This window comes from Sparus aurata, chromosome 6 (genome assembly GCF_900880675.1).
Source record: "Sparus aurata chromosome 6, fSpaAur1.1, whole genome shotgun sequence".
NCBI classification, from domain to species: domain Eukaryota; kingdom Metazoa; phylum Chordata; class Actinopteri; order Spariformes; family Sparidae; genus Sparus; species Sparus aurata.
In genome coordinates, this window is record NC_044192.1 from 19,312,560 (window position 1) to 19,337,813 (window position 25,254).

Here is a 25,254-nt window from a genome sequence, read left to right on the forward strand (position 1 = left end):
GACTTTAAATCAGCATTATAACGAAATAGAAATTCTTGTCTGGCACACAGTGAGGCATTGTTTATTATTAGCAGCAGCAATCACAAAAGAAACATACACAGTATAAAGATTTGTCAAATTTGTCTTTGAACAATATGAAGTTTAAGCTGAATAGTAACTGGAACTGCACGGAGGGAAACAATGGTTATGGAAAGGTGCTTTATTTCTCCAAACATTACACACATCTTCGGAACATTCTTCATGGCATTGAATCTAGAATTTGTACGTCATTACAAAAACAATATGTCATTTGTATAAAACAATATGTACATGTATTCAGCTTATGGTCATTTGTACAACAGCTAACACAAAGCAAAAAAAAAGAATATTCATGGAATGAATGCTGCCTTTTATCTGGTTCACTTCATATGGCTTCACATATACTATTGACAGAAATCTATTAAAATCGAAATCAAATGTCGCAAATAAAACTTGCAGAACTAGTTTTGTTTCAGACTTGTGTACAGTAAAAGGCCACTGGATATAATTCAAATACCCAATTATTCATCTCGTCATGACGAAATGTTTCCTGGCTGCAGTTAAAGCTCATAATGGCACAGTAATTATCACAGTAATGGCACACAGTAAACGCCATTTTCTTCAGACAACATTTGGCAAAAGTGAATAGTAGTCAAGTTATGTTCACATGCAACAACAGTGTTGCCATCTATACAACAAAAAAGTCTCAATCACACTCACCAGCAACAAGTTATTTAGAGTATTTCTTTTTAAAATTAGCTGATGACCTCAGACAGATAAAGTGCACAGGGATTCAATTATTTTATCCTTTTAGAGAAAAATATATATTGGGATTTAAATCTACTTCATGGAACAAAAACCTTTTTGTTTCATAAAGTTGTTTTGTAGGATCATTTTGAACAGACACTATTTTGTTGCTAAGAATGACTTTAAATCGTTTTGCTTTGTGTGGTAGAATGTAATTATGATGCATGACATAGATTTATTACATTCATCTTGGTTAAGCTCGCAAACATAATAAATACAAATGCAAAAACAAAATGCAAAAAAAAGCTAGCAAACCACTAATAGAGTAAGGAGGTATGAAACTGACGAAATCAAAAAGAAAAATAAATAAATGGCGCAATAAATCAGTAAATATGCTATGAAATTCACCAGATATAATACAAAAATGAAATATAGGCATTAATTAAATCTTTTTTTAATGTGACATTAATAGATATTTCTGTTTTAATTTACTTCTGTAATTGAGATGTTTAAATGTATATTTATCTAAGTATTTATTTAGATTTTAGTTTTTTCTTAAAAAAATGCAAAAATAACAGATGAATAAAAAACTGATTGTTAGAAAATGTGTAAATAAATAAAAGTGGAAAATTAAATTGGAATTAATACAGAAATAAATTCATACAGAAGCAAATTTACATAAGAAATATCAATTAATGTAGCATGTTACAAATAAATTAATGTCCACATTTATTTTTAACGTTTTGGGTGCATTTAATAGCATATCATTTATCTATTGAGCTGTTTATTTATTTTGTTATTTTTGGATTTTGGCTTTGTCAGTCCTCCATAACAGAGGGTCTCGTTAACTCTTCACGAAACATCCCAATCCACACATAATTTATGCTGTTGGTCTCATTGTAATCAGTAAGACTCAGTGCACTAAAATTAAGAATAAATATCACACATGTAAGAAAAACAACATCGAGACTGCAAACTTAAAAAGAAAGACTTCCATCGATCATCACTGGACTGTGGACTGGCTTTGCTTTAAACATTTCAACATTTTAGGAAATACACTTGAGAGAGTTATATGAGAAGATCAATGCCACTCTTGTATCTATTAAAAAATATATAGCTACAGCTTAGCTTAGCATAAAGACTGGAAACAGGGGGGGAACACAAGCCTGGCTCTGTAAAAAAAATACCAACCCAACAGCACCTCGTGTTCTACAAAAACCAAGTGGAAAAACAATATCTGCCAAAATACTGTGCCATTTTTTCCACCTCAGTTTTCTTACAGATTACAGAAGATATAACATTTTAGCAGGAGGAAACAACTTCTTCTTGAAGGGGAATTCTGGTATTTTTAAACCTGGGTCTTATATTTACATGTTTGGGTGTGTAAATGGTTCAACTGTACCAAAAGTTTTGGAATCCGTTCAGTGGATTGCATCAGCTGCAATAGCTGCTATGTAATCCTTTGGGGGAACTGCGAATGGCATAGTAATGTTCACTAAAGGTGCTTGTTCTTGTCACTGACAGGCCGAGGTTCTTATTCTTCGTGTCTGACTATATTATGAAAACGATTCCTTAGGAGACAGAACTGTTTCTTTAAAGATTCAAGGAGAAGTCTCACTCTGAAATCTGTGGAGGCGAGAGGTTGCAGTTGTTGCATCATCCATATTGTCAAAATCTGTTACATTTTCAGACACAACTTTGGAATTACATTCTTGCTGACAGTTTCTAGAGGTGAACTTCAAACTCCTTTCCTGTCCAACTCTGACTCGCGTTTCTACCACCAAGTTTAGATTGAGACTTCTTAACAAAAAAGGTCTATGTCTGTAAAAAATAGTTTATGCAATGTTGTCAGAAAAAAAAATCTCAGCCTGTCAGCAGCTAGAACAAGCACTTAACAAGCATAACTCTAACAATCTTAAATGTTCCAAAAGATTATGTTTTAGCCATTGCAGCCATGTCTCTAGTGATCGACTGAACTGATTCCAAAACTTTGGTAAGTAGTATTCTTTTTTTTTTTTAACACAAAAAGTAATTATAGGGCTGAGGTTTAAAAATAGCAGAATTACCCTTTATTGTTGAACTCTAGCTTAACAGATAGGGCCATATATTCATGAAACCCATCACTTAAAAGGTGCAATATGTAAGAATTGGCTAACTCTTGAACTCATACAACCAACAAACAGGGGCAGCATATCACCAGAGTAACTGCTGAACTGTATTCTGTTCCATGACTGTTGTTGCTAGTAAGCTCAGATAGCAGTACAGCTAGCCAGACTGCTGACGTAGTGTCGGTGTTGTCACTGCTATCACAGGAGCTTTGAACTGAGGTTTTCAGGAACAGGGCTAGTTGGTAAGCATGCTATGTCAGTAGATGATCTCTGCAACACTATACATAGATGTCCTTGAAGTAACATAAAAACTGTCCTAACATTCTGTTGATATTTCATATTTAAACTAAAATTCTTGCATATAGCACCTTTAAGATTAAGTCACCTGAACACAAACTGTCAAACAGCAGATTAAAACAGTTTTTAGACTTCAAAACAAAGGAGTGACCTTGAAGTGCTGCGTGAGGAAAACACAAACCACCATCACATAGAAATACTGAAACATTTTTTACTCGGATATTTGAGTTACTGTGTAAAAAAAATTTAAAATGAAAAAGTCCCAGACTGTTTCAAGGTTAGTTAGTGGATACTGATTGTTTTCAACTGTACTTGAATGACAAACAATGCAGCAGAAGCAGCTACAGGTAAATTTGGACGACTCAGCTGGTCTTTCTTCACATTGCTGAACCTTCACATGATGAAAAAAATCTCACATTGCTCATCTCCTACCTGCACCAGCCCTCCCATCCCTCCGCCTACACATTATAGTCTTGAGTGGTGGATGTGGTTGGTACGATGGCACTGTTCAGTGTTGATGTTGCAGAGGGCCGCTCCCTTCTGACATATCTTGGCTTCCTCACTTCAAAGGAAACACACCACAAACGAGAACATATAATCACCAGACGAACAAGAGGAGACATGCACTGAATCCGTTTATAGCATCGTTAAAATATTTGTATGGTTTGTGCTTATGAGAACAACCTTTGCACCCAGGATCACCTTTCGTGCATGTCATTGCTTCTCAATGGGGCCAACATTGCAAAATACCCCTGGGTAATGTCTAGATTGCTTTTGCATTCCTCTACAGTTTTGCATAACACTACAACTTGTTCAGCAAGTCACAGTTTCAAAACCGACATTGTTATTGTCTCACCTGACGAGGAGGGGATCATCACCGCCTGGAAAAGAAAAACAAAACAGAATTCAATAATCATGTTTTTGTATGGCAAGATCACAATAAACACATTCACAATCCTTACACAAGGCTCCAAATGTTTTGTGTGAGTAACTATGAACAAACAGTAAAATCGACTTACCGTCTCACTTGGTTGGAATATGAAGGCTGTAAAAGTGCAGAAAATATTGTTACATGTTGAGTTTGACTGACTAAAAATCTCATATATTATCTCAGATTAAATGTGTGGGTGTGGTGGGGCAACAGGAGTTCCTTGATTTAGGTCAAAACCCTGCTTGTGTAGTTACTATGCTGTGCAGTGTTTACCCTTGTTGCGGCGGTAGAAGATGCCCGGGAGTCGATTGGAGCGCTTGAGGTAGAAAAACGAGGCAACAGAGAGGATCAGAAACAGGCTGATCAACAGCGTTCCCAGAAGAAGAGAGGCTGCCACACCCGGGCCTCCTGCTCAGAGGCAGAGAGAAACAGGAAGTGGTTGATTACAAAACATGCCGTGGATCTTACCTGCTGCTGCAGACACTTGAAAAACACATTTTGCATGACTCTGACTTTACAGGGTTTTTTTCTAATATTTTTAACTGACAGACACATTACAGTAAAGCCATGAAATAAATACTATACATAAGGAAATAAGTAAATCCATCAACAATGAAGTGACATCTCACCAATTTTAGGAATGACTGTAGTTACAGTTGTGTGATTTTTCTTCTCCACTGTGTAGTCTAGTGAGTACACAGAAAGGTCAAATTAAAAAAGCATGACAGATGACATTTGGCTTTTTATGCATTCAGAAACAGTTCGCAGCCCTTACTGTAGGTGCAGACTGTTATGTTCTCCAGATCCACAGCTGCTGAGTCACAGAATATGCAAACAGTGTTGCTGTTCTCAAGGACACGCAAGAAGCATCCTAAACAATTCATGAGAAGAAAAGATTAAACTTTATATTTAACACTTCATGCCCTTTGCTATTCTAGTCCTGACACATTCTCAATTTCACCTTACAGTGTAAATGGAGCAAGATAGACGTGAACATGACAAACTTCTGCGATTTTAACTTCTGTTACATAAATTACTTGCTGTGACTGATAATCTTTTCTGTATTTGCAGCTTCTTTTCTAAATGCTGCATATTTTGTCTATGTCTATGTGTTTTTCGTGCGCTGAGCTGTCAAGGCCACCATGTATTTTATTGAAGCTGTTTGTTTGACCTTTTTGACTGTCCTTGAAGCCTGCAGGAGCAAACTCCAACAACAACACAGTCATACTTTCTCCTTCTCTTATAAGCATAGAAATGAAACTCAAACTGGAAAAGATGGTTTATGTAATGTTTGTACTGTGTGTCACTCATTGTCTGTTCTTGGTACATTCTTCTTTGATATGTCTCTTCAGTGCCATTATGACTTTAAGTGAAATGCTAATACATATTCATTGTGAATATTTGAAACGCTTTTTTTGCTGCTGTATCAATGCACCAGTACAAGCTGCGTTTTCTTATTTTCCCTATTTTTCCGACAGTGAGTTGATACACACACTTTTGTAATTTGTAAAGGTTTCATGTAAAGAGAAATATAAGGATTACTTGTGTGATATTTAATGTTTACTATAGCTGTTCTCTGCTACTAGCCAGGAAAAAGAAAGAAAGTTGCACACCATTGTCATGTCAGACCCTTGGTAAATCTATTGTTAATAAAAATTAAAGATTTTATGCTCTCAATGTCAGTTTTCAATGTGGCATTAAAAATGGTACTGAATATCAAATCATATCAAGGTACTGTATTGAAGTTAGAAATTCCATTATCAAGACAACACTAATGTCTTTAATTACTTTTTAATGCAATCAATCTGTATTTGTACTCATATAGCATACATATTTTACATGAAATAACAAATCTAGTAAGTTCAGCTGAAACTTAAATGACCCTTCTTTTACTGAATCTTTGCTGTTGAATAGTCAGAGGATTTGTAGAGCTCCAATAGTCCCAACGATATCATTTTATCTTTAAAATATGATGCATTTTGCACAAGACATCATCTTGTTCTTCCATTCACCAAAGTAATCATTTCACCCAGACTAATTTATAACTGACGATAAAATAATAGTGATGTTGAAAGGTCATAACTCTTAGTGATATGTATCTTTATAGCCACAGTACCTGGTTCACAGTGTGTGTCATTTGAACACGAGTTGTTCGCTCTCTGTTTCTCGCCGCAGCACTCAAGTGAGTTCTGATGTAGAGCCTGCAGACAGAACAGCATTTACAGATTCAAACACAATTCAGTGGAACCTCAACAAAGCATATAGCAGGACATTGGCTGGGGCAGCTTTCATTTTCTACCTTAGTTACGGGTGTCTCGGGTCTGATAAGAATCACAGTTGCAGCCAAGACCAGAAGGAATGACAGAGCCATATTCAAACCCTAAAAGATCAAACAGAGTTGAATTAGACACGCATCTCTTACTTTGACATACCTTTAACTATATAGTCCTATAGGAAAGACAAATGAGTAAATAAAACACTGTTTGACTGGTTGGATATTTATCCAACCAAACAAAATATTATAACAAGGAATGCGAATCAATTTTCTGGTCACATTTAAAAGTCTTGGTTAGTTCATCTTTAAATCACATAATCCAATCCAAATCTTTCTGTTTATATTTGAACAAAGTTCTTGTACAGCTAATGTTGTGTAGAACATTAAGTTTTTTGAACAAAGGAGTACTGTAATTGAAAGAATACCTAGCCATTTAAATAAAGTCTGAGGTGACTTGTATGGTTGATTCTATGTCACTTAAAGTTGTAACAGACAACAAAGTTCCTAACCTGTGATTTATGCAGACCTTAAGTGATATTACTGATTCCATTTATTGGATATGTACACACAGTACACTACTCAAAATGAGTTGCACTTGATTGTTTATTCTGTGACATATCTGAATTTATACTTTGTGTTTTGCGAATATTTTTGGTCCCCAAAAACCCATTGACTCATTTCAATTGAGTTTTAATGCATCTCCATGTTCTGCACCCCTCCATATGTGTCTAACAGTGAGCAAAATCAGGATTTCTATCCGTCTCTTATACTTGGCTGATAATCAGTCAATGCATTTGACATGTTGACTATCACCTTGAAGTTAGGTTACAGATGGAATACATGTCTGACAATGGTGCTGCATCCAAACTGCCCCAATGAATCCCCCACATCCAGTGTAAATGTTATTCAAATATTTACTTCATTATAATATAAGGGGGCAGTCTTCAACAAATGTCAAATAATACACTTTTCTGCTTGAGTTTACGTTAAAACTCTCAACTTTTACACCTACGTTTCTTGCTGCAAATCTCATTACTTAAAGAATTAAACAACACAGCTAATGCCTCTGAAAATTACATTAGTGTGCTAACGTCAGTGGAGTTACAACGTACAGGAAACAACCAAGGTGTTTAGCTAGCTAGCACCTGTCACTGGGATGAAGTTATGTCGTGATTGAGCTAGCAGTCAGGGCTAAAACAACGATGTCAGCGACACACAGGCAGATTTTACAAATCCATTTAAATCTGTTTTACGTTATCGAGTATGTTTACAGTCTCAGCTGCACATTGCTGAATTTGGGAATACAAAAAGTTCACTCACCAGCCAAACACTAGGCTTTGGCCTGACCAAACTCCTAGGTGCGGTTAGACCCACGTCAGATCTGGTCCGCGGCAGAGGTATTAACAGACAGTCACTTATATTTTTGACAGCTTTGTCATCAACACACTCTGCAGTTCAAGCACAGATTTTCCTACAGTGCGTAGCTCTCATAGCTACCTGCTTTCATTTAGCATCGACACTTCCGGGTACGCTTTTCAAAATAAAACCCTGAGCGTTTTATTGTGCCGGAAAGCCTGCACGGAAAACATACAAATAAAATCATGGATGGAAATCAAGATTAAAATGATAAAGAAATTCAACATAGAAATAGAAATGCTGTGACATTGGAACCTCTTTTAACAAGGACAAAATATTTTCAAAATAAAACATAGAACATCAGATTTTTTATAGAAAATCTTAAATGAAATGACATATTGAAAACTCATTTATTTTTCTGAAATTAATACTACTGTAATGTGAATTTGGTTATATTAAATTAACTTGTCACAGCAGGAAATGCACAAGTCAAGAAAAAGTGTTTGTTCGGCCTTTGTTTTGTTCCGTCTTCGTGGTGTTTTGGACTTGTCCGAAAGCACCTGAACGCAGCCTAGTGTAGCCCTGGAGGATCACATGGCGGGAGTTAAACACTCGCGAGCTCACCCCTGTGTCCGCCGTTCATCTGGTCTCCGCAGAGTATGCTAACCTGTTAACAGTGAGTCCAAATTAAACTGTATTTTAGCATTAGCGCTAAGTAACTTTACCTTTACTTGTATTTACATGACTTGCCTATGGAAAAAGTATAATTAGATTTTTTTTTTAGATCAGAAGTTAATGGTCATTTAGGTTTACATTGACTTCATGTTGGCTAACTAATAGCGAGCTAGCTCTTGAAGCACTCTCTACATTCGCTTTTAAAGTTAGCCAACTCAAGCTAATTGGCATGACCTCATAACATCTGTCTGGAGTTAAATTGATCCTCATGATAAGAAATAATGTTAGTTGCTGAAATTGCTCATAACTTGTCATCTTTCCTTTATACAAACAGGCAACTAAACACAATGAATCACATGAGGAACATTAAAGAAATGCTGAGCATCCCAACTGGAAGCAGGTGAATAGCTTACCACTACTTCTCTCCAACTGAAAATAATTTTGCACAAGGCTGTTGTCAATGGTTTTCAATGTGTCATATCACTTATGACAGCAATTTTGTGTGTGCTTCGGTGTGTTGATGTGATTTCTTCAAACACTGCCTCTGTTTTGTGGACCAAACAAATTGTGTGTTTGTGTTTTCTTCTCACATCAAACTTGTGGGGGCAAAACAATCGACAGGAATGGGGCTACCAGCGGCTTCTCCAGTTTTACAGACTCTCAGATTTTCTTTGGGTCTCAGTTTTGGCCTGAAAATTCTCAAGGCTTGTCACAAGATATGAGTGTGTCATCCAGGACCTCACAACAAAGTTCACAAGAGGTAAGAGGCAGTAATATAATCAAGCACTCAGGGGCACGGACAAACCCCATTAGTTTAATACCATTGTTACTTACATATATGTTCCTTAAGTAACTTTATATGTACATTTATTTCCTAAAATGATATATCCAAAAATGAGTTTCATCTTGTCTCTATATAGTAAATGCATATACATTATTTAAACACTTTTTAGTCCACTTAAAGGGCCATGATGATCAAGTGCAGTAATTCAGGAGGCCACCTGTTTCTTTGCATGAATAGGACCATGATTACTTACAGTTTAATTGATCATCACTTAGAATATGTACAAAAATAACTATGTCTTATGTGTATATTCCTTAACATCAATATTCTTGGATTATTTAGGGGAGTGTCATAAAGGTTTTAAGCAGTTATCACACTAAACCTCTCCTGTTTGGAGACTTAAAGGACAAAAGTAAAGGTTTCGGATTACTAGATAAGTTTGAGGAGGACAAGAAACGGGCAAAAGAAAAAGCTGACAGGTATGTCTCTAATTATTCTTTATCACTTGAAACATGAATTTCAATTTACACTTATTGTGGGATTATAGATCAAGTACCTTAATCACCCACTGAAATTTTAAATATGCTGTATCTGTCCTTTTGCTTTCACAGTGTTATTTTAGCCAAAGAATGTCAGCATTTTCGGGAAACTCTCAACAGTGTAAGTGAAACTAGGCATCCATTCTGTTACCTTTTCATTATATTGCTCCTCTTTTCTAGATGTAAAATGTAAAGTGGAAAAAATTTGCATTGTTTGTTAGATCCAACAACTGGTCGCTGGCACAGAGAGAAATACTGCTGTTTGCCAAATAGTCCTTGACAAATTTGACAATTTTGCATCAACATGTGAGTGTCCTAATTTATTCATTTGTATTTGTTGTTGAAATTATTGAACCTAGATTTGCTCTATGTATATTTTGGAGCTATTTTATTAAGTATAAAAAGAGAGAGAGAGAAAAAAAAAGCAGTTAGCAAACAATTCTTATTACCAGTAGATGGTGCTCTTTTACCAATGATTTTAAAGTTGTGTTGACTTCACTGCAATAAGATTAATGATTTGTTTTTCAATGCTCTTATTTATATCTTGTGTATTCCTCCATCCCAGTGCAAAATAGTCTCAACAGTCTACAGAATGATGTTTCCCAGCAGTTGGAGACTTTGCTGAGTAAAGTGAATTCCCAGAAAGAGAAGATGACTGAATTGGAGGAGATGGTTCAAAAGGTGAATAGTATGTATTTAGCTTATGCTCAGAAGAAGATTTTTGTGGCTAATACATGTTTCTGATCAGTAATGACAATAATTTTTATCATTTAGAGTGAAGACGTCACATCAAAACTTGGTTCAAACCTGCAAAGCTTAAATGGTAGTCTGGAGTGTCTGAGAGAGGAGCAGGAGAGAGAGAAAAAAATGCTTGAAGACGCTCTTAAGCTGCTCCGCACTCTAGTTTCAGAGCACTCAGTCAAACCCTGCCCTGTGAGAGTGATGGACAGTGCCATTCAGACATCACCAGGGCTGGAACAGTCATTTTCCAACATCCTACAGGACAACAAGCTTGAGGACACGCAGGCTACAAGTATGACACAAAATCTTGAGCACAATCAGGTTAAAGTCCCCCCTCAAGGTATCAGCTGTGTCATAGAAAAGGGGAAGCTCGCTCTGAGAGGCCATAGGAAGCGCAAAAAGAGGCCACTGGTGCTCTCACAGAGGAGTAAGCATACAGTCACGGATGAAAACAGTCAGTCTCTCCTGAACTGTGACAAACAACAGAATGTGTCAATGCCTCTCTGTGAGCGTCATGATCTGAACACAGTAACCAGCCAGGACAAGGCAGTCATCCCAGACCATGTACTACCCGTGAACAGGGAGAGGAAATCCGTAGCTTCTGGTTGTTTCATCACCCCTCTTAGCTGCTGGTCTCAGGACAGCAACAGCTCTGTGTGCCTCGCAGGAATCGAACCCATCTTAGAGAAGCTCTCAGCGGAATCCCGGACAGGGACCCCAGTGAAACCTGAAGGCATCTGGCAGTTGTTTGACATGGACGACTCTTTCATAGGCTTCTAAAGGAAAGGGCTCAGAACAATGAAGCATTTATTTTGTTGTTTTGGAGTGAAGTCAAAAGTATTTGGTATATTTATTATAAGGTGTGACCTATGTTCTATTAGCTGTCGAGTTATTCAGTTTTCTGAAGAATGAACTCATTGATAAACGTTTCTGTCTTATATTTATGGTGGAATAGCTGTGCAGGTTGTAAAAAGGCTCTTATGATAAGTAAGAAAAAGAACAGCATGATCCACAAAGCATTACACATATTTAAAGTTCTTCCGCTTCTTAGCATTTTCTGCTTACAAAAATACTGTAACAGTTACGTGTCTTGGCTGTCTTTAACTTTAAACTTGTTCTGTATTTGTTTCTGCTGACTTTACATTGAAAATAAACTACAAGTGTTTGCAAACAGACCATAATTATCTCGACTAATAATTGGGAACTAAATTTATCTAGCATAGAATTTCTGCTACCCATGTTAAAATCTGATCTTGTGAAGGCATATCAATAAATCATAAATGTCATAATAGTGAATTAATAGTAACTTGCATCATGCTCTTCATGTCACCAATAGAGACCATGTTCCTCGTCACACTCACAGATGTTATTTTTTTAGTTTGTACACCCAATTTTTATCACTGACGGTATACTAAATGCTAAAACCATTTCAACAAAAAACTGAAAATCATAATCTTCATGAGGGTAGGATTTCCCACATATTGGCTGGACAACATGTGTGTTAACCAGCTGTACCTAATAAACTTTGGCCTAAGTCTACTCTTCAAGTATACTTTAAAAAGAATGAAGTGTCTGTGTTCGAACCACAATAAACATGCTTAATGATACGTTAAGGTGCATATTTATTAGCAAAAAAACAGTTTTATTCTGCTTTAGCGAGCATAACACAGAAATGATCAATACAATATAAAAGAAAATCACTTGTTATACTGTATATGTACTTAGTCTGCCAATATCAAATTAGTTATTAGAAAGCTTTATTATTTATTCTATAATGACAGATCAAATACTTAATCAGCAACTTATTTGTTGATCAGCTAATTGTTTGAATCCTTTTAAAAGCCAAAAATGCCAAACATCTCCTGGTTGCTAATTCTACCATGTAAACACTTTCCTATATGACAGTAAATTGAATATCTTAAGGCTTTGGGCTGTTAGACAAACAAACAAACTCAAGACATCACTGGGAAATGATGAATGTAATGTTCTTACTATTGAACAGCTCATACAGTAAACAAGGTCTGCTTAAAGTGTTGCCTGAGGGTTCACTTTGACCACCAAGATGTTTCATTTCTATGAGGTTGAAATAAAATTCATAATAATAATAAGTAGGATTCAAAATATTGATAACATGATTGGGCATAGCAGGTGAGTGACATGTGGGCTTTAGGCTCACTGTTAAGTTTCAGTTGTGGCCCTCAGAGGAAAAAAGTTTGGGCACCCCCGCACTAAACAATTAACTGATTAAGTGAGAAAATAACCATCATAAATTAAAATCAATCGTAAATTACAGCCCTTCTTATAACCATAAAACATTTCCTGGTGCTGATAATGCAATGCACCACAGAGCTACAAGTGTCGGTTGATCAAACTTCAGATGGTAACTTAACAACTAACAAAAACATTTTATTTACAAATAATCTGTCTAGGTCTAATGTGCAAATCATTATCCGTATATCCTCTTCCATGCAGCAGGGCAGTAAGACCTTTTCTGCTTGTAATATGAATGCATTTGGCCCAGCAATAAGTGCATTAATAATTAATAATTGATTTCCTTCACTAATTCTCGCTGACAGACTCTGATCTGATCTGACAGGAGTGTCACAGGTTAACTAAGTCTGCAGGTGGGGACATGAGTCCCCGTGGGTTGAGATTTGCCACTAAGCAGACATCATAGTTGTCATGCATCAGAGCGCGCCGAGCCACCACTGTCCACCGCTTCTCCCAGGGGTCGAACTCCAGAATGTCCTTTGTTATGTCATCATGACGATCTAAGGGTAGAGATTAAACAGAAAGCGTTATGAAGTCGTACAGAAACATCTCTCAAACACTTTCATTCATTGGATGTTCTTTTCTTTATTTACCTGCTCCTTTGTAGTATCCACACACATAAATCTTGCCTCCCACGACTCCTGCGTTTGGAGAATTGGTGCGCAGTGAGAGTTGTGCACATGGAAGACAAGGTCCATCCCTCCAGTAATCTCCATCCGGGTTGTAGATTTCCACTGCATCGAGGCAATGGCGTGATTGCCCACGATCCACACCCTCACATCCAATACCTCCTGCAGGAAAAGGTCATGAGCATATTGCACAGTGGATTAATATGCATTGAAACTTGCCACTGCATTAACAAGTTAACTGAAAAAATGATCTTACCCATCACAAAAATTTCACTATTGAGTACAACAGCACTGCAGCGGTACTTGGAGTACTTCATGGGACATAACTCTGTCCACTTATTTGTGTTTGGATCGTACTCCAGGAGTCGGTTGCTAAGACGGTCGGGCTCATCATCCAACCGGTATGACTGGATGGTAGATGGGGAGGGAGGGAATGACAAAGCAGAGCAGTTGCTGTCAGGGTCACATACGGATACAGTTAGAGCTCATATTAAATGTGCTCATGAAGTCTTATTCTCTCGATTTCACAAGATCCACATGAAACACTGGTTGATAAAAAAGTCAAGATCACCTGTGGGGTTCGACCACCCATCACGTAAAGGCGATCTTTCATTCTGACCACGCTGTGATAGGCCAAAGGCAGAGGCAGGGGTGCTGCACTGCGCCAGGGTCCACCTTGTAGTGACCATCGCTCCACACAGTTAGTGATGAGGAACTGGTTCTTCAGCTGCATCTGCCCACCCAGCAGATACAGAGTGTCACCCAGTGATCCTAGAGCATAGGAATCCCGGTACTCTGCTGACCTCAGGTGCTCCCAGGTTCCTTGAGCCTCTACTTTGTATCTGGCAACCCAAGATAGCAATCAGTACCATCTATTTTGGGCAAGCTTATATTAATCATCACTTGTGTCACCTGATGTCTTTCTTACCTGTAAATCTCTACAGTCATGTTCTTCTGTCTGGCCATTCTGCGTGCACTTGACTCTCCTGCCACTATGATGTCATTGTTTTCAGTTACAGCCCCAGCACACACGTACCCGAGAGCCTCTCCATAGCGAGGTGACGTGATGTAGTAGGTCCGGCTTGTGGATGGAGCATAGCAAAAGCTGCGCTCACTATAGCTGCCGTATCTTGACCTAATCCCACCAGCGTCGTTGCCGACACAGAGCAGCAGATCTGTGGTCTCCATGCCGTACCGCAGCTTTAGTTTACGTGGTGCTGCTAAGGGATGCATCGCTGTAGCATCCAAGGCTTCGTTCATTATCTCCAGACATTCAGCATCTGCCAGCAGGGCCGTGTTCCTCTTCATTGCCTCACTTAGATAGTCATGGTTTATTAGTGGCAGACGGACCTTCCTCAGGAGCTCTGGAAGGTGCAGACTTCGGACCTCTCCTTCCATCAGAGTGCTGTGTTTCACCCAGCGGAGGACCACATCTAGGATAGTCTCTTCTCGAGTAATGTTAAGATCATCAGAGCTCAGGAGCTTTCCCAGCTGATGGGCCTCCAGCTCCAGCACCTCCTCATTTTGGCAGACTTGGACAAAGTTCTGCCTCAAGAAGCGCTGAGCATGGTCAGCCAGGTCTTCTGCACCGAGGTCACGGGCAAAGTAATACACACCAAGACAGTTGGACGTGTCCATGTTCTCTGTCATGTGCAGCTGACAGCGATTGAAGACATCATCCATCTGCAGGAGAAATGCTGCAATAGAAATGCCTTGTACATTGGCATTAGTGAGTGGAAGATCTGAGCAGTACATGTAGTTCAAGAGGAGGCCCAGGCTGTCCGCAGGGGTGTCACGCAGAATTATTTCTCTGTTGCTGCACTCACGCAAGCCGCATGTGAACATAACACGGAAGTACGGGCTAAAGGCGGATAAAACGACTCTGTGACAGGGGAAGCTGATGCCCTCAGCGACCAGCACCACATCTGTTAGATGCTCCACCTCCCTCATCTTCTTCAGCTGGTCGAGCAGCACCAGCCCATGTTTGGTTGTAAGATCCATTTTGCTTTTGACTTTTGAGCACCAATAATTTTTACAAAGTTACACAGAAAGCTCTATGCACAACTATTCAGGAGGTTATCTCTGAAAAAAAAGACACATGTTTAATCAGTGAGCATTATCATAACGTCATTCTTATAAGCACATGCTTGTGTCAGATTTAGTTATTGGTAAAGCTGCTTAATCACATCCACTCCTGATTGTGAGGTGCAATATGTAAGAATTGTCCAACTGTCAAGTTCCTACTCAAAAAAAGTAGGGGCAGCTTTTCACCAGAGTAATTGCTACTTGCTGCTACTTGTAGCTATTCTTACCTTCATTTAACTGGTTAGCATGCCAACTTCCGTAAATATCTCTTCAACAACAAACTGCAATTTCAGTTATTTTGTAATATTTTAGACAAAAACTCACATATTGCAACTTTAATCTTAGATGTCCTGACAGAGAAAATGTACATGAACAATCTGTAAGTGTTGTGATTAACGCTGAAAATCCTAACATTTCAATGATCTTAACTATTAATGTTGACAGTATTTAAGTTATGCAAAACCACATCATTTCAATAATCATCATGATAATTTTAATATTCAGATGTGACTGCCACACAAGGACAGAATAAGTACAGATAAATAGAGATTCTTAAAAAAAGGAATAATTAAATGAGAGTAAAATAGAATATGTACAAGAGCAAGTAGACTCAAAATGCTAAGTTACAGGCAAAAGCAGCACATATACATTACTCACAACTTGTGTTGAACTTTAACTAGCAAAGTGACATTTGACAACATTTTATCCTAACACTCCTTAAAGGTAATAAGACGCTTTAGATATAACAAATATTAGCAAAACTGTGCTATTGAATATAAAACATGTGCACTAACAGCTGCTCATATTATACAGCATTAAATTACCTTGAAAAAGCCTTTACGAAACTCGTCAGCTCCTCTTGTCTGCAGTTGTCTTTTATCTAAAAAGTCCAGTCAGTACCCATCGTTTTCATCAGGCTACATGTGTTGTTTTTGTTTCAGAACTTGTCTGTCAGGGGGGTTAGAGAGCGTCTGAGCGATTGCAAGAAACAAAGATATGTGCCCCCTTCACTGTTGTGGCCCTCTGAGCTACTAACCCAAAAATAGACAGTGTTTTGGCACACAGCTAGTGGGTCAGAGAGGTTTGAGTGATCAGGAGAGAGTGGGTTTTCAAGCCATGACAGTGAGGAAATAATTTGTGAATTATTTTGACATTCCTAACTCGACTCTTTGAAAATATGTTATACTTTGTTTGGGGTTATTCTCCGTTCCAGTTTGTTTGCCCCGGTCACATGCATGCAGCTCAGGATGACCTACATGTTACATTGCTCCTAGCTTCAGATTTCATGGCAGCACTTTTTTAAAGGCCCAGTCTACTGCATGCCCACATGTGTCTAAAATGAGACCTTGCCTATTAAGTTTGATTCTCAAAATCCAAATACTCAAAACTGTTGCACCAACAATGACAAAGTTTGTAAACTAAAGCTTTACTTTTTGAGTTGGAAATCCACTTTTGCATCTTAAATTTCATTGTATTTGGCTGAGAAGTAGCCTCTATAGGGACTCACTTGACCAATGTAATTTGAGCTTCAGGTGACATGTCATGGCTCATTAGCTTTATTTTTGCAAGTGAATGGAAAAAGTGGAAGTATGGAAACACACCTGTCAGACATCCATTGAAATTCAACAATGTTAATCTTTTTCCTTTTAAGGAGCATTATTACATCCTTTGTTTCTTCCGGTCTGCCATCGTTGTCATGAAGAGGCTCTGCCCACAACACCCCTACTGTAGTTAACCATTATTAGGCAGTATGATTTAAATATGCAGATACAGCTGTTCTTGTGACAGTGCAACATTTTGGTGGATAGTGTGGAAACATAGAAAGAGTCTCTGGGATAAATCTCCTTGGTAAAAAGAAAAATGGATTCTACACGTAGATTTGGGAAATACAGAGTGGAGCGGGAAGTGCTGGATGAGCAGAGATTGGAAGAGGTAACGCAGAGAAAAGCGTATGCTGAAACTCACCCTTCTCTAACTGAATGTCTCAAAGACTCCTTCAGGTAAGGGGAATTTTATGGTTTGATCTTGTAAATTTGATGCTTACAGTAGGTGTTTTTGAGATTTCTGTTTGATTTTCTTAAGTGAATGTATGCTCAAAACATCAGCCTATATATATATATATATAAAAAAAACACTTTTTGTCTCTGTGTGTCCTTTAAATCCCCTCCAGATGCACAGTACCCAGACTGAAACATAGTGTGATGAGCAGCTTGCCTGTGTTGTACTGGCTGCCCAAGTACTCAGTCTGGGACTATGGCATGCCTGATCTCATCTCCGGCATCAGTGTGGGCATAATGCACCTGCCACAGGGTAAGAAAACAGTCTGCCATGGTCCAGTGAATATCAACAAAATTGCAGAAAAACTCACAGTGAAATTCCCATAGTCAATATATGTTGATTGGATATTATCAGTTGAGCGCAAATTACAAAAATGTAAATTATAATGCTGCAAATATGTAGTATCCTTGGAGAATATTTGCTAACAAAACCACAGAAAAAATAGTACAGTGTCATGAAAATATTTGCAAACTGAGAAGTTTAACACAACATTTGTTTTCACAGGTATGGCATATGCATTGCTGGCTTCCTTACCTCCTGTATTTGGGCTCTACACATCACTCTATCCAGCATTCATCTACATCTTTTTTGGAACGTCACGTCATATATCCATCGGTAAGTAAAAAGAGAGACACTGCCTTATGGCCATTATCACATATATAATATCATTTGTTGCTGTTTTGCGTTGTGCTCAGGTACGTTCACTGTGCTCAGCATCATGGTTGGTAGTGTGACAGAGAGACTGGCTCCAGACATGGATTTCCTCAAAACAAATGGGACCAACATCACAACAGAGGTGGACATAACAGCCCGGGACTCATACAGGGTGCAGGTGGCAGCTGCTACGACTGTCCTCGGAGGACTGATTCAGGTCTGAACCTAACATCCCACGGAAATAATAATGTCTTATTTTTATGTTAAAGCCAGAACTCATATGTACATTAATAATTGTTTGCTTAGGTGGTGCTGGGTTTGGTGAAGTTTGGATTTGTGGGGACGTACTTGTCTGAACCTCTGGTGCGCGCTTACACAACGGCTGCTGCAGCCCATGCTGTGGTAGCACAACTGAAGTACATCTTTGGAGTTTCGCCAACACGGTTCAGTGGTCCCTTGTCACTAGTGTATGTGAGTATATTCAAGTATGTTGTCATTGTGTTTTCGTTGATACAACCGTACTAGGCTCTGTTACAGCGATGAGAATTACAAACATTTATTAAAGAGTCTGATGTGCATTCTTCACCATTTTTATCTAACCTTTATTTTAACCAGGTCAAAAACCCAACATAATTACACAAGGACACACCCATTCATTTACAACAATCGCAGACTGTATAGCACTACAAAAGAGTCGACTAATACTATTAGCTGTGTGCAGCCAAGCATGTATGTTTCTATTTGTCCACCTCATGCTTCACTTCTCTCCATTTTCAGACTCTGAAGGATGTTTGCTACTTGCTGCCACACACTCATCTTCCCACACTGGTGGTCAGCGCTGTGTCCATGGCGTTCCTAATTGCAGCCAAGGAGCTAAACTCTTTTCTGCGACCAAAACTGCCAGTGCCCATCCCAGTGGAGCTAATCACAGTTAGTTTACATGAGGACACGCTCTCTGGCTCTTTTCATGTTATCACCTCTTTGCTGCTGCTGCTGATGTTGCAACACTAAAAAAAAGCTCAGACACAGTGGAACCATGCAGCTGAGTCAGCGGCAGTGCCAGGGCCTCTGGTTTTTGTGCAGTTCACAGCAAAAAAAGGAGATATATATGGCTAATAATTAGATTCACATCTAGCATATAATTTACCAGGTTTTTTAATGATTGAGGGTTTGTGGCTTCTTTGTGTGTGTTTACGATTGGTATGTTTTCTGTCATGGCTTTAGATTGTGGCAGGGACATTGATCTCATCCTATTCAAACTTAAACAGCAACTACACGATTTCAGTTGTGGGAGAAATTCCGAGTGGGTAAGTGTTTGGATTTAAATTATACAGCTGTAATTATTTGTTGAGTCACATTCCTGGCTTGTTAAGTACTTAAAGCTTATCTTCCTGTCCGCCACCTGTGCAACAGTCTCAGTTCTCCCAGTGTGCCAGATGTGAGTCTGTTTGGAGAAGTTATTGGTGATGCTTTTGCGTTGGCCATTGTTGGCTATGCCATATCAATTTCACTTGGCAAAACGTTTGCACTGAAACATGGATACAAGGTGGACAGTAACCAGGTAAACCATAACTCTCATCAAACACCTGTTTAGTCCTCTAGATACTGTTATCATACAGTCATTATCACAGCCTGTGTTCCTTTACCTCAGTATTACCTAGTAGTCTCTCCTTTAATTCTGTGACTTTGTGACATCACACAACATGTTATGATGTCATACATTTGCATAATTAATGCTTCATGACTAGTTTTGCACTTCAGAATTTAGCACAGCTGCCCCGTTGTTGTTAGCATTGCTGGGTCATGCATTAATGTACTTAAGAATCAGAGTACAAGACCGATATATACTGTATATGTCGGCTGATATTATGGGTTGACTTGGATGTCTGATCTGATATATCAGAATCATTGCTGTGTATTATTTAAAAATCTTGGAACTGATGCAGCATGTAATCTGCAAAGTAACTAGTAACTAAAGTTGTCAAATAAATGTAGTGGTTTAAAAAGTACAATATTTGCCTTTGAAATACAATAGACTGGAAGTATGATGTAGCAGAAAATCAAGAATAATGTACATCTACCTCAAAATTGTGCATAATTGAGTAAATGCTCTTAGAAACATTCCATCACTGCGCTCTCTTTGTATATCTTGTTCGCCTGGCTGCAGGAGCTGGTGGCACTGGGTCTCAGTAATACAGTGGGAGGCTTCTTCCAGTGCTACTCTGTCTGCCCCTCAATGTCTCGAAGTCTCATCCAAGAGACAACTGGAGGAAAAACACAAGTGAGTGAGCTACAGAAGTGACAGCATTACGAAAACAAGATGACAAAAAAATGCAGTCAGCATTAGAGTCAGAGTCATTCTAATTTTGTTCTGTAGACGTGCAGTAGCTGTACTGTAAATGTGTAAAGAGTGCGACCTAGTTAACGATGATCGAGGTGTAGTAAGAAGGAAATTATGTTGAATTATATATGACCTGATATAACATAATGACCTCAACAACCTGACCTAACAAATGTAAACACCTCATGTGGAACCATGCTCAAATTCAAAACCTTGTGGTCCTAGAACATGTTCTGTAGTTTCTAACTTCAGATTTTTTATATGCAGCAACATTTATAAGCATACAAATCTACAAATAAAAAATCCACACAAAAGGTTTCTTTAGTGGTGTGCAAATCCTTACGGAAATATTGATACTTGCGATCCCAAATGCTTCTGTTCAAGGATCAGTTTTCATATTGATAGATGAATATCTCAACTTAGTAATCTAGAGTAGATGTATATTGAATCATTACTAAGGACACAGTAGAAAGCTACTACCTTATCACCAGGATCTAGTCTAAATGATAATCGCTTGCTGGACCTACTCCTTCCACCTGTCATAGTCATTTGCAAGCTAAGGCTCTATGACTGCGACAGGGGACACTGACGGAGAGTGGACGTTTATGATGGCTGGCAGCAGAAGCAGTCATGTGTGGAGTTTTTATATTTGGGAGGACTGTGATGTATTTGGTCATCACCACAAACCATGTTGGGCATCTGACATTTAATCACAGTACAGATTATGACAAGGTTATGCAGCAGTGCTCTATAAAAGAAGATAAGAAAAGTGCTGCCAGACAGACAGAGATCTTAGCTACTGCAGATATTTTTCCTTGTCACTGACAGTCGGGAAGTGATTCACATTTGTCCAGGCTTCAGTTGGTGCCTTCATGTTTAAACAGCGGATGTTTCAGCGCTCTTAAAACTGCTGTTTTATAAAGCTTTGGTACTGGTACTGGCGATTCAAGCCTGGGTTTTTACTTGTCATTGGATCTGAAAGGAATCCAGTGGTAACGCACATCAGAAGGGTTCCCTTCCTAAAAATAAACCTCAGCTTTTTTTGTAGAAGAAAGCATCAGAAATTAAAGACATTTAGCTAAAGAGATTAACCCTAAAATCATCATGTAATGACAAATACAACATGCATTGGACTCGTTAATCTCACATAAATCACTTAAAGTCTTTTATTTTCAGGTAGACCAGTAAACCGACCTGTTTCTATAGCTAATCGTAATGTACATGAATGTAACTGCAAATGTACACCTTATGATAATCGTCAGTTTTCATACCACTGTTTGTGTTGGAAATTGTATATCGCTGCAACCCTATCTCCAACAAAGGACTCCATCCATCTCTGCTAAACAACTAACATGTTAACTGTTAATACAAATCGTTCAAGAACATTAGAAACAAACTGTGTGTTGTTCTTGTAGATGGCAGGTGTGGCCTCAGCTCTGGTTGTGTTGGTGACTATACTGAAGCTAGGACCTTTGTTCCAGGAGCTGCCAAAGGTTCTGTTGCTCTACAATTTGTCTTCACTGTGCTTGACATTTTTTGTGTAATGTAGTAGAATTGTTTATTTAACTTATTTTCACTTATGTCCTTGTTTTAGGCTATCCTTGCAGCGATTGTCTTTGTAAATCTGAAGGGCATGTTCAAGCAGTACTCAGATGTTGTTACACTGTGGAAAAGAAGCAAGATTGATCTGGTGAGAGGTCGATTATTGCTGTGGTGTTGAGTCTGGAAGAGTGTCATTATCCTATCTCCTTTTCATTGTCACACGAAGTCATGTCATGCTGACTCCCACCAGGTGGTGTGGTTGGTTACTTGGGTGTCAACATTGCTGTTCAATCTGGATCTGGGTCTGGCAGCATCGATCATCTTCGCTCTGCTCACTGTTATCTTCAGAACGCAGATGTAAGACTCCTCATCATTCTGTTGGATATTGCACACTCCAATAGCTAGCTGTGCTGAAATAGACAAAATACTGAACACAAACATGTTGCTCATGTAATTTTGTGTTTTTCTTTTCAATTCCATTTAGGCCAACATATTCTGTTCTGGGAAATGTTCCAGGTACAGAACTGTACGTGGATATGGAGACGCACAAAGAGGTAAAACAGTAAGATGGAAAGCTATAAATAAAAGCTTTTCTACCATCGCTGCAAAATAAGTAGATCTTTTGCTATTTGGCAGGCAAGGGAGATTCCAGGTGTTACTATATTTCGCTCTTCTGCCACGGTGTATTTTGCCAATGCTGAGCTCTACCTTGAAGCTCTGAAAGAAAAGGTTTGTCATCTCTCCTAATGATGCTATCTATTCAAGGACTGCATTTCATGATTATATATTTAGTATGGAGTCATCTGATTATTATTTATCACTTATTCAGAATTTTCTTTGTCAAATTGCCAGTCCGTTGTCAATTCTATTCTATGTATGCCATTATTGTTATTTTGTTATTATTGCATTAAAAAAGTGTAACAATTAATCGATTACCAAAATAGTTGCTGATTTATTTGTCAGTTGTTTCAAGTCTCATCTCTTCTCACTTTGAAGTCAAAGAATTGTCTTTATTTCTATGATTCTTTGTTTTTGAAAAGGGACAGTGGACATTAATCAACGCTCAATGATCAATGCTTCTGAGTTAGCTAAACGGGTAGTCGTCATGAGCAGTCCCTTCGCCTGATACTGGGCATCCTAGAATGAATGAATTTATAAAATACAGCAAAATAATATCAGAGGGTAAAATCCATGATCAGATGACATAGCCAGATAAAAATAGCATCAGTGTTGACATGGGGGGCTGAATGCAGCTATTCTGAGTAGGACTGTGCAACCTCTAATAGCCCAGTTAGCAGTAGATTTGGAGTGGATGAAACCAGTCAGAAGAGGAGAAGCCAAGCATTACATAATCTTATAAACTAGACAGCTATGTTTGTATTTGATGAGTTGTTTTATTTCTTGATTTCATTTCATTTGTCATAGTTTTGTAAGATGCAAATTACTTATTTTTCTTATTATTGTGTTTTCAGAGTGGGCTTGATATCAGTAAAATGATCATCTATAAGAGGAGGCAGGAGGCCAAACAGAGACGTAGAGAGAGGAGGGCTGAGAGGCGAGCAAAAAGGCAAGCCAAGAGAGAGGTAATGTGCTGCCAGTGTATTACATAAGCTCAGCCACATGGATTATTTTAGGACTGCAATGTTTTGTGTGTTTGGCCCATCGGTTATCTTGCCTTCTATTTGGTAAAAAACACAACATCAAAATCTTGTGGGTCACAGTAATCAGAGGGCTGAAGTCACAGAGGACAAGTCACCATACTGTAGAACTTAACAGAGGTTTGAATCTTTCTCTCACCGCACTGCAGAGACGGGCACAGAGGGCAGCTAAACGGCAGTCTGGAGCACCTGTGCTCTCTGTGGAGGAAGATGCCGGCCACTGGGCAGATACATGCATGGACGGGGACATTACAGACAATGAGGAGCAAGGCTGCACTGAGAGGGAGAACGGGACAGTGTTTGTCATCCCAGTCACTCCACGAACACCAGATGGTCCTTGTAGGTGGGAGTACCTGAAAGGAGGAGATCCAGATTGCACCAGTTTAGGGTGGATGTCTGAGCTGCAAGACGGGGACACCACTACTCTGGGGTCCAGTAGTGATGACACGCTGAGTCGCGACCTGGAGCGGGTCTCTCTCGGGTCACTTGGGAAGTGGACCTGGGATATTCACTCCATCATCATTGACCTCTCCACGGCTAACTTCATTGACACTGTGGCTATCAAGACTGTGAAAAATGTAAGTACTAAAGGGAGCAATAAGAAAGACCACTGAATGTTTTTTAAGTTCATACACACTTCCTTGTTTTGAAAGCTTTAAGGAGGAGTGTTTTACTTTCAGATCACTCACTTTTTACAGATAGAGTTTAGCAAATACCCTTTAAAATTTTAACAGCAATTTCTATTTTTGTCTATGGACAAATTAATTGTGAGACAGACTAATTGCTTGATTAGGGATAGTTGCACCTAAAAGGGAAGAAATCTGAAAACAGGTTTTTTTAAAGGTTGGAGGACTGGTAACTTTTATTGAGTAGAAATTTTCTGTATTCATTATATTGACAGATTTTCCAGGACTTCAGTGAGATCGATGTGGATATCTACCTGGCTGGTTGCCAAGGTAAGTGAATACATTCTCACTTCTTCCTCCTCCTCGAGGCTGTACTACATGAACAGGCTTCATCATGGTTCCCGTTATCTCTTCAGCCTCTGTGGTGGAACAACTAGAGCGTGGTGACTTCTTCTCTGAGTCAATAACAAAGAGGAGTCTCTTTGCCTCCGTTCACGATGCTGTACTCTACTGTCTGAACCATCGAGGAGCCACATCGTTTCCCAGATATGAACCTTCAGTGGTGAGTATACACAACTTATGTTCAGGGGAAAGTTGACACTCAGATGTAAGAGTAAACATTGTTAGCTGCAGTTATGCTGTTAGCAGTTACCAGCATTGAACAATCCAACCAAAGTCTGAAGACATAGAAATACTAAAAACACTTAATCATATCATTTTAACTAAATGACTGATTGATTTCAGGACGCATACAACAGCACGAAACTTTAAGGACTGCCACCAAAGAGGGAATTCAATACTGAGGATGAAAAACACCATCTCAACGTCTATTGGGTAAAATGTCCAAGGCTGCGAGCTGAGCATAAAACAAATATTACATGTGAATTACTGAATAAATATTTGAATGTGTCCCTTTCAT

General features: G+C 38.6%; 4 protein-coding genes across 4 annotated transcripts; 2 read left to right on the forward strand and 2 right to left on the reverse strand.

The window, feature by feature from the left end:
* Positions 1-184: 184 nt before the first annotated feature.
* c6h1orf159 (chromosome 6 C1orf159 homolog) lies at positions 185-7,912 on the reverse strand. Its single transcript, XM_030420983.1, has 9 exons — positions 7,697-7,912; positions 6,401-6,481; positions 6,218-6,302; positions 4,877-4,972; positions 4,731-4,787; positions 4,375-4,509; positions 4,190-4,215; positions 4,027-4,051; positions 185-3,732 (listed from the first exon to the last, which is right to left on the reverse strand). Exons 2-9 carry the CDS (start codon positions 6,470-6,472, stop codon positions 3,629-3,631), a joined length of 600 nt encoding a protein of 199 aa, XP_030276843.1. The 5' UTR covers positions 6,473-6,481; positions 7,697-7,912; the 3' UTR covers positions 185-3,628.
* Positions 7,913-8,315: 403 nt separating this feature from the next.
* On the forward strand, positions 8,316-11,652 carry ccdc36 (coiled-coil domain containing 36). Its single transcript, XM_030419138.1, has 8 exons — positions 8,316-8,408; positions 8,742-8,807; positions 9,029-9,167; positions 9,534-9,670; positions 9,803-9,851; positions 9,952-10,036; positions 10,296-10,411; positions 10,505-11,652. Exons 2-8 carry the CDS (start codon positions 8,755-8,757, stop codon positions 11,249-11,251), a joined length of 1,326 nt encoding a protein of 441 aa, XP_030274998.1. The 5' UTR covers positions 8,316-8,408; positions 8,742-8,754; the 3' UTR covers positions 11,252-11,652.
* A 440-nt stretch (positions 11,653-12,092) lies between these two features.
* On the reverse strand, positions 12,093-16,469 carry kbtbd12 (kelch repeat and BTB (POZ) domain containing 12). Its single transcript, XM_030419005.1, has 6 exons — positions 16,281-16,469; positions 14,300-15,453; positions 13,943-14,213; positions 13,628-13,778; positions 13,336-13,533; positions 12,093-13,242 (listed from the first exon to the last, which is right to left on the reverse strand). Exons 2-6 carry the CDS (start codon positions 15,370-15,372, stop codon positions 13,073-13,075), a joined length of 1,863 nt encoding a protein of 620 aa, XP_030274865.1. The 5' UTR covers positions 15,373-15,453; positions 16,281-16,469; the 3' UTR covers positions 12,093-13,072.
* A 688-nt stretch (positions 16,470-17,157) lies between these two features.
* Positions 17,158-25,246, forward strand: slc26a6l1 (solute carrier family 26 member 6, like 1). Its single transcript, XM_030419729.1, has 19 exons — positions 17,158-17,456; positions 17,627-17,766; positions 18,019-18,129; positions 18,210-18,385; positions 18,475-18,639; positions 18,946-19,098; positions 19,393-19,475; positions 19,582-19,729; positions 20,336-20,449; positions 21,925-22,002; positions 22,104-22,199; positions 22,302-22,408; positions 22,536-22,605; positions 22,688-22,780; positions 23,524-23,634; positions 23,859-24,287; positions 24,611-24,665; positions 24,752-24,897; positions 25,080-25,246. The coding sequence occupies exons 1-19, from the start codon at positions 17,317-17,319 to the stop codon at positions 25,104-25,106; spliced, it is 2,442 nt and encodes an 813-aa protein (XP_030275589.1). The 5' UTR covers positions 17,158-17,316; the 3' UTR covers positions 25,107-25,246.
* Positions 25,247-25,254: the final 8 nt, after the last annotated feature.

Coding starts and splice junctions, on each gene's coding strand:
- c6h1orf159 (XM_030420983.1), bottom strand. CDS start 6,472: ATGGCTCTGTCATTCCTTCTGGTCTTGGCTGCAACTGTGATTCTTATC. Junction 4,973..6,217: donor TGACACACACTGTGAACCAG/GTACTGTGGCTA, acceptor TGAATTGTTTAG/GATGCTTCTTGCGTGTCCTT. Junction 4,216..4,374: donor CTTCTACCGCCGCAACAAGG/GTAAACACTGCA, acceptor GCACTTTTACAG/CCTTCATATTCCAACCAAGT.
- ccdc36 (XM_030419138.1), top strand. CDS start 8,755: ATGAATCACATGAGGAACATTAAAGAAATGCTGAGCATCCCAACTGGA. Junction 9,168..9,533: donor CACAACAAAGTTCACAAGAG/GTAAGAGGCAGT, acceptor TGGATTATTTAG/GGGAGTGTCATAAAGGTTTT. Junction 9,852..9,951: donor TTCGGGAAACTCTCAACAGT/GTAAGTGAAACT, acceptor ATTGTTTGTTAG/ATCCAACAACTGGTCGCTGG.
- kbtbd12 (XM_030419005.1), bottom strand. CDS start 15,372: ATGGATCTTACAACCAAACATGGGCTGGTGCTGCTCGACCAGCTGAAG. Junction 14,214..14,299: donor ATGACTGTAGAGATTTACAG/GTAAGAAAGACA, acceptor TTGGGTTGCCAG/ATACAAAGTAGAGGCTCAAG. Junction 13,534..13,627: donor TAGTGAAATTTTTGTGATGG/GTAAGATCATTT, acceptor CTTTTCCTGCAG/GAGGTATTGGATGTGAGGGT.
- slc26a6l1 (XM_030419729.1), top strand. CDS start 17,317: ATGGATTCTACACGTAGATTTGGGAAATACAGAGTGGAGCGGGAAGTG. Junction 17,767..18,018: donor CATAATGCACCTGCCACAGG/GTAAGAAAACAG, acceptor TTGTTTTCACAG/GTATGGCATATGCATTGCTG. Junction 22,606..22,687: donor ATATGGAGACGCACAAAGAG/GTAAAACAGTAA, acceptor GCTATTTGGCAG/GCAAGGGAGATTCCAGGTGT.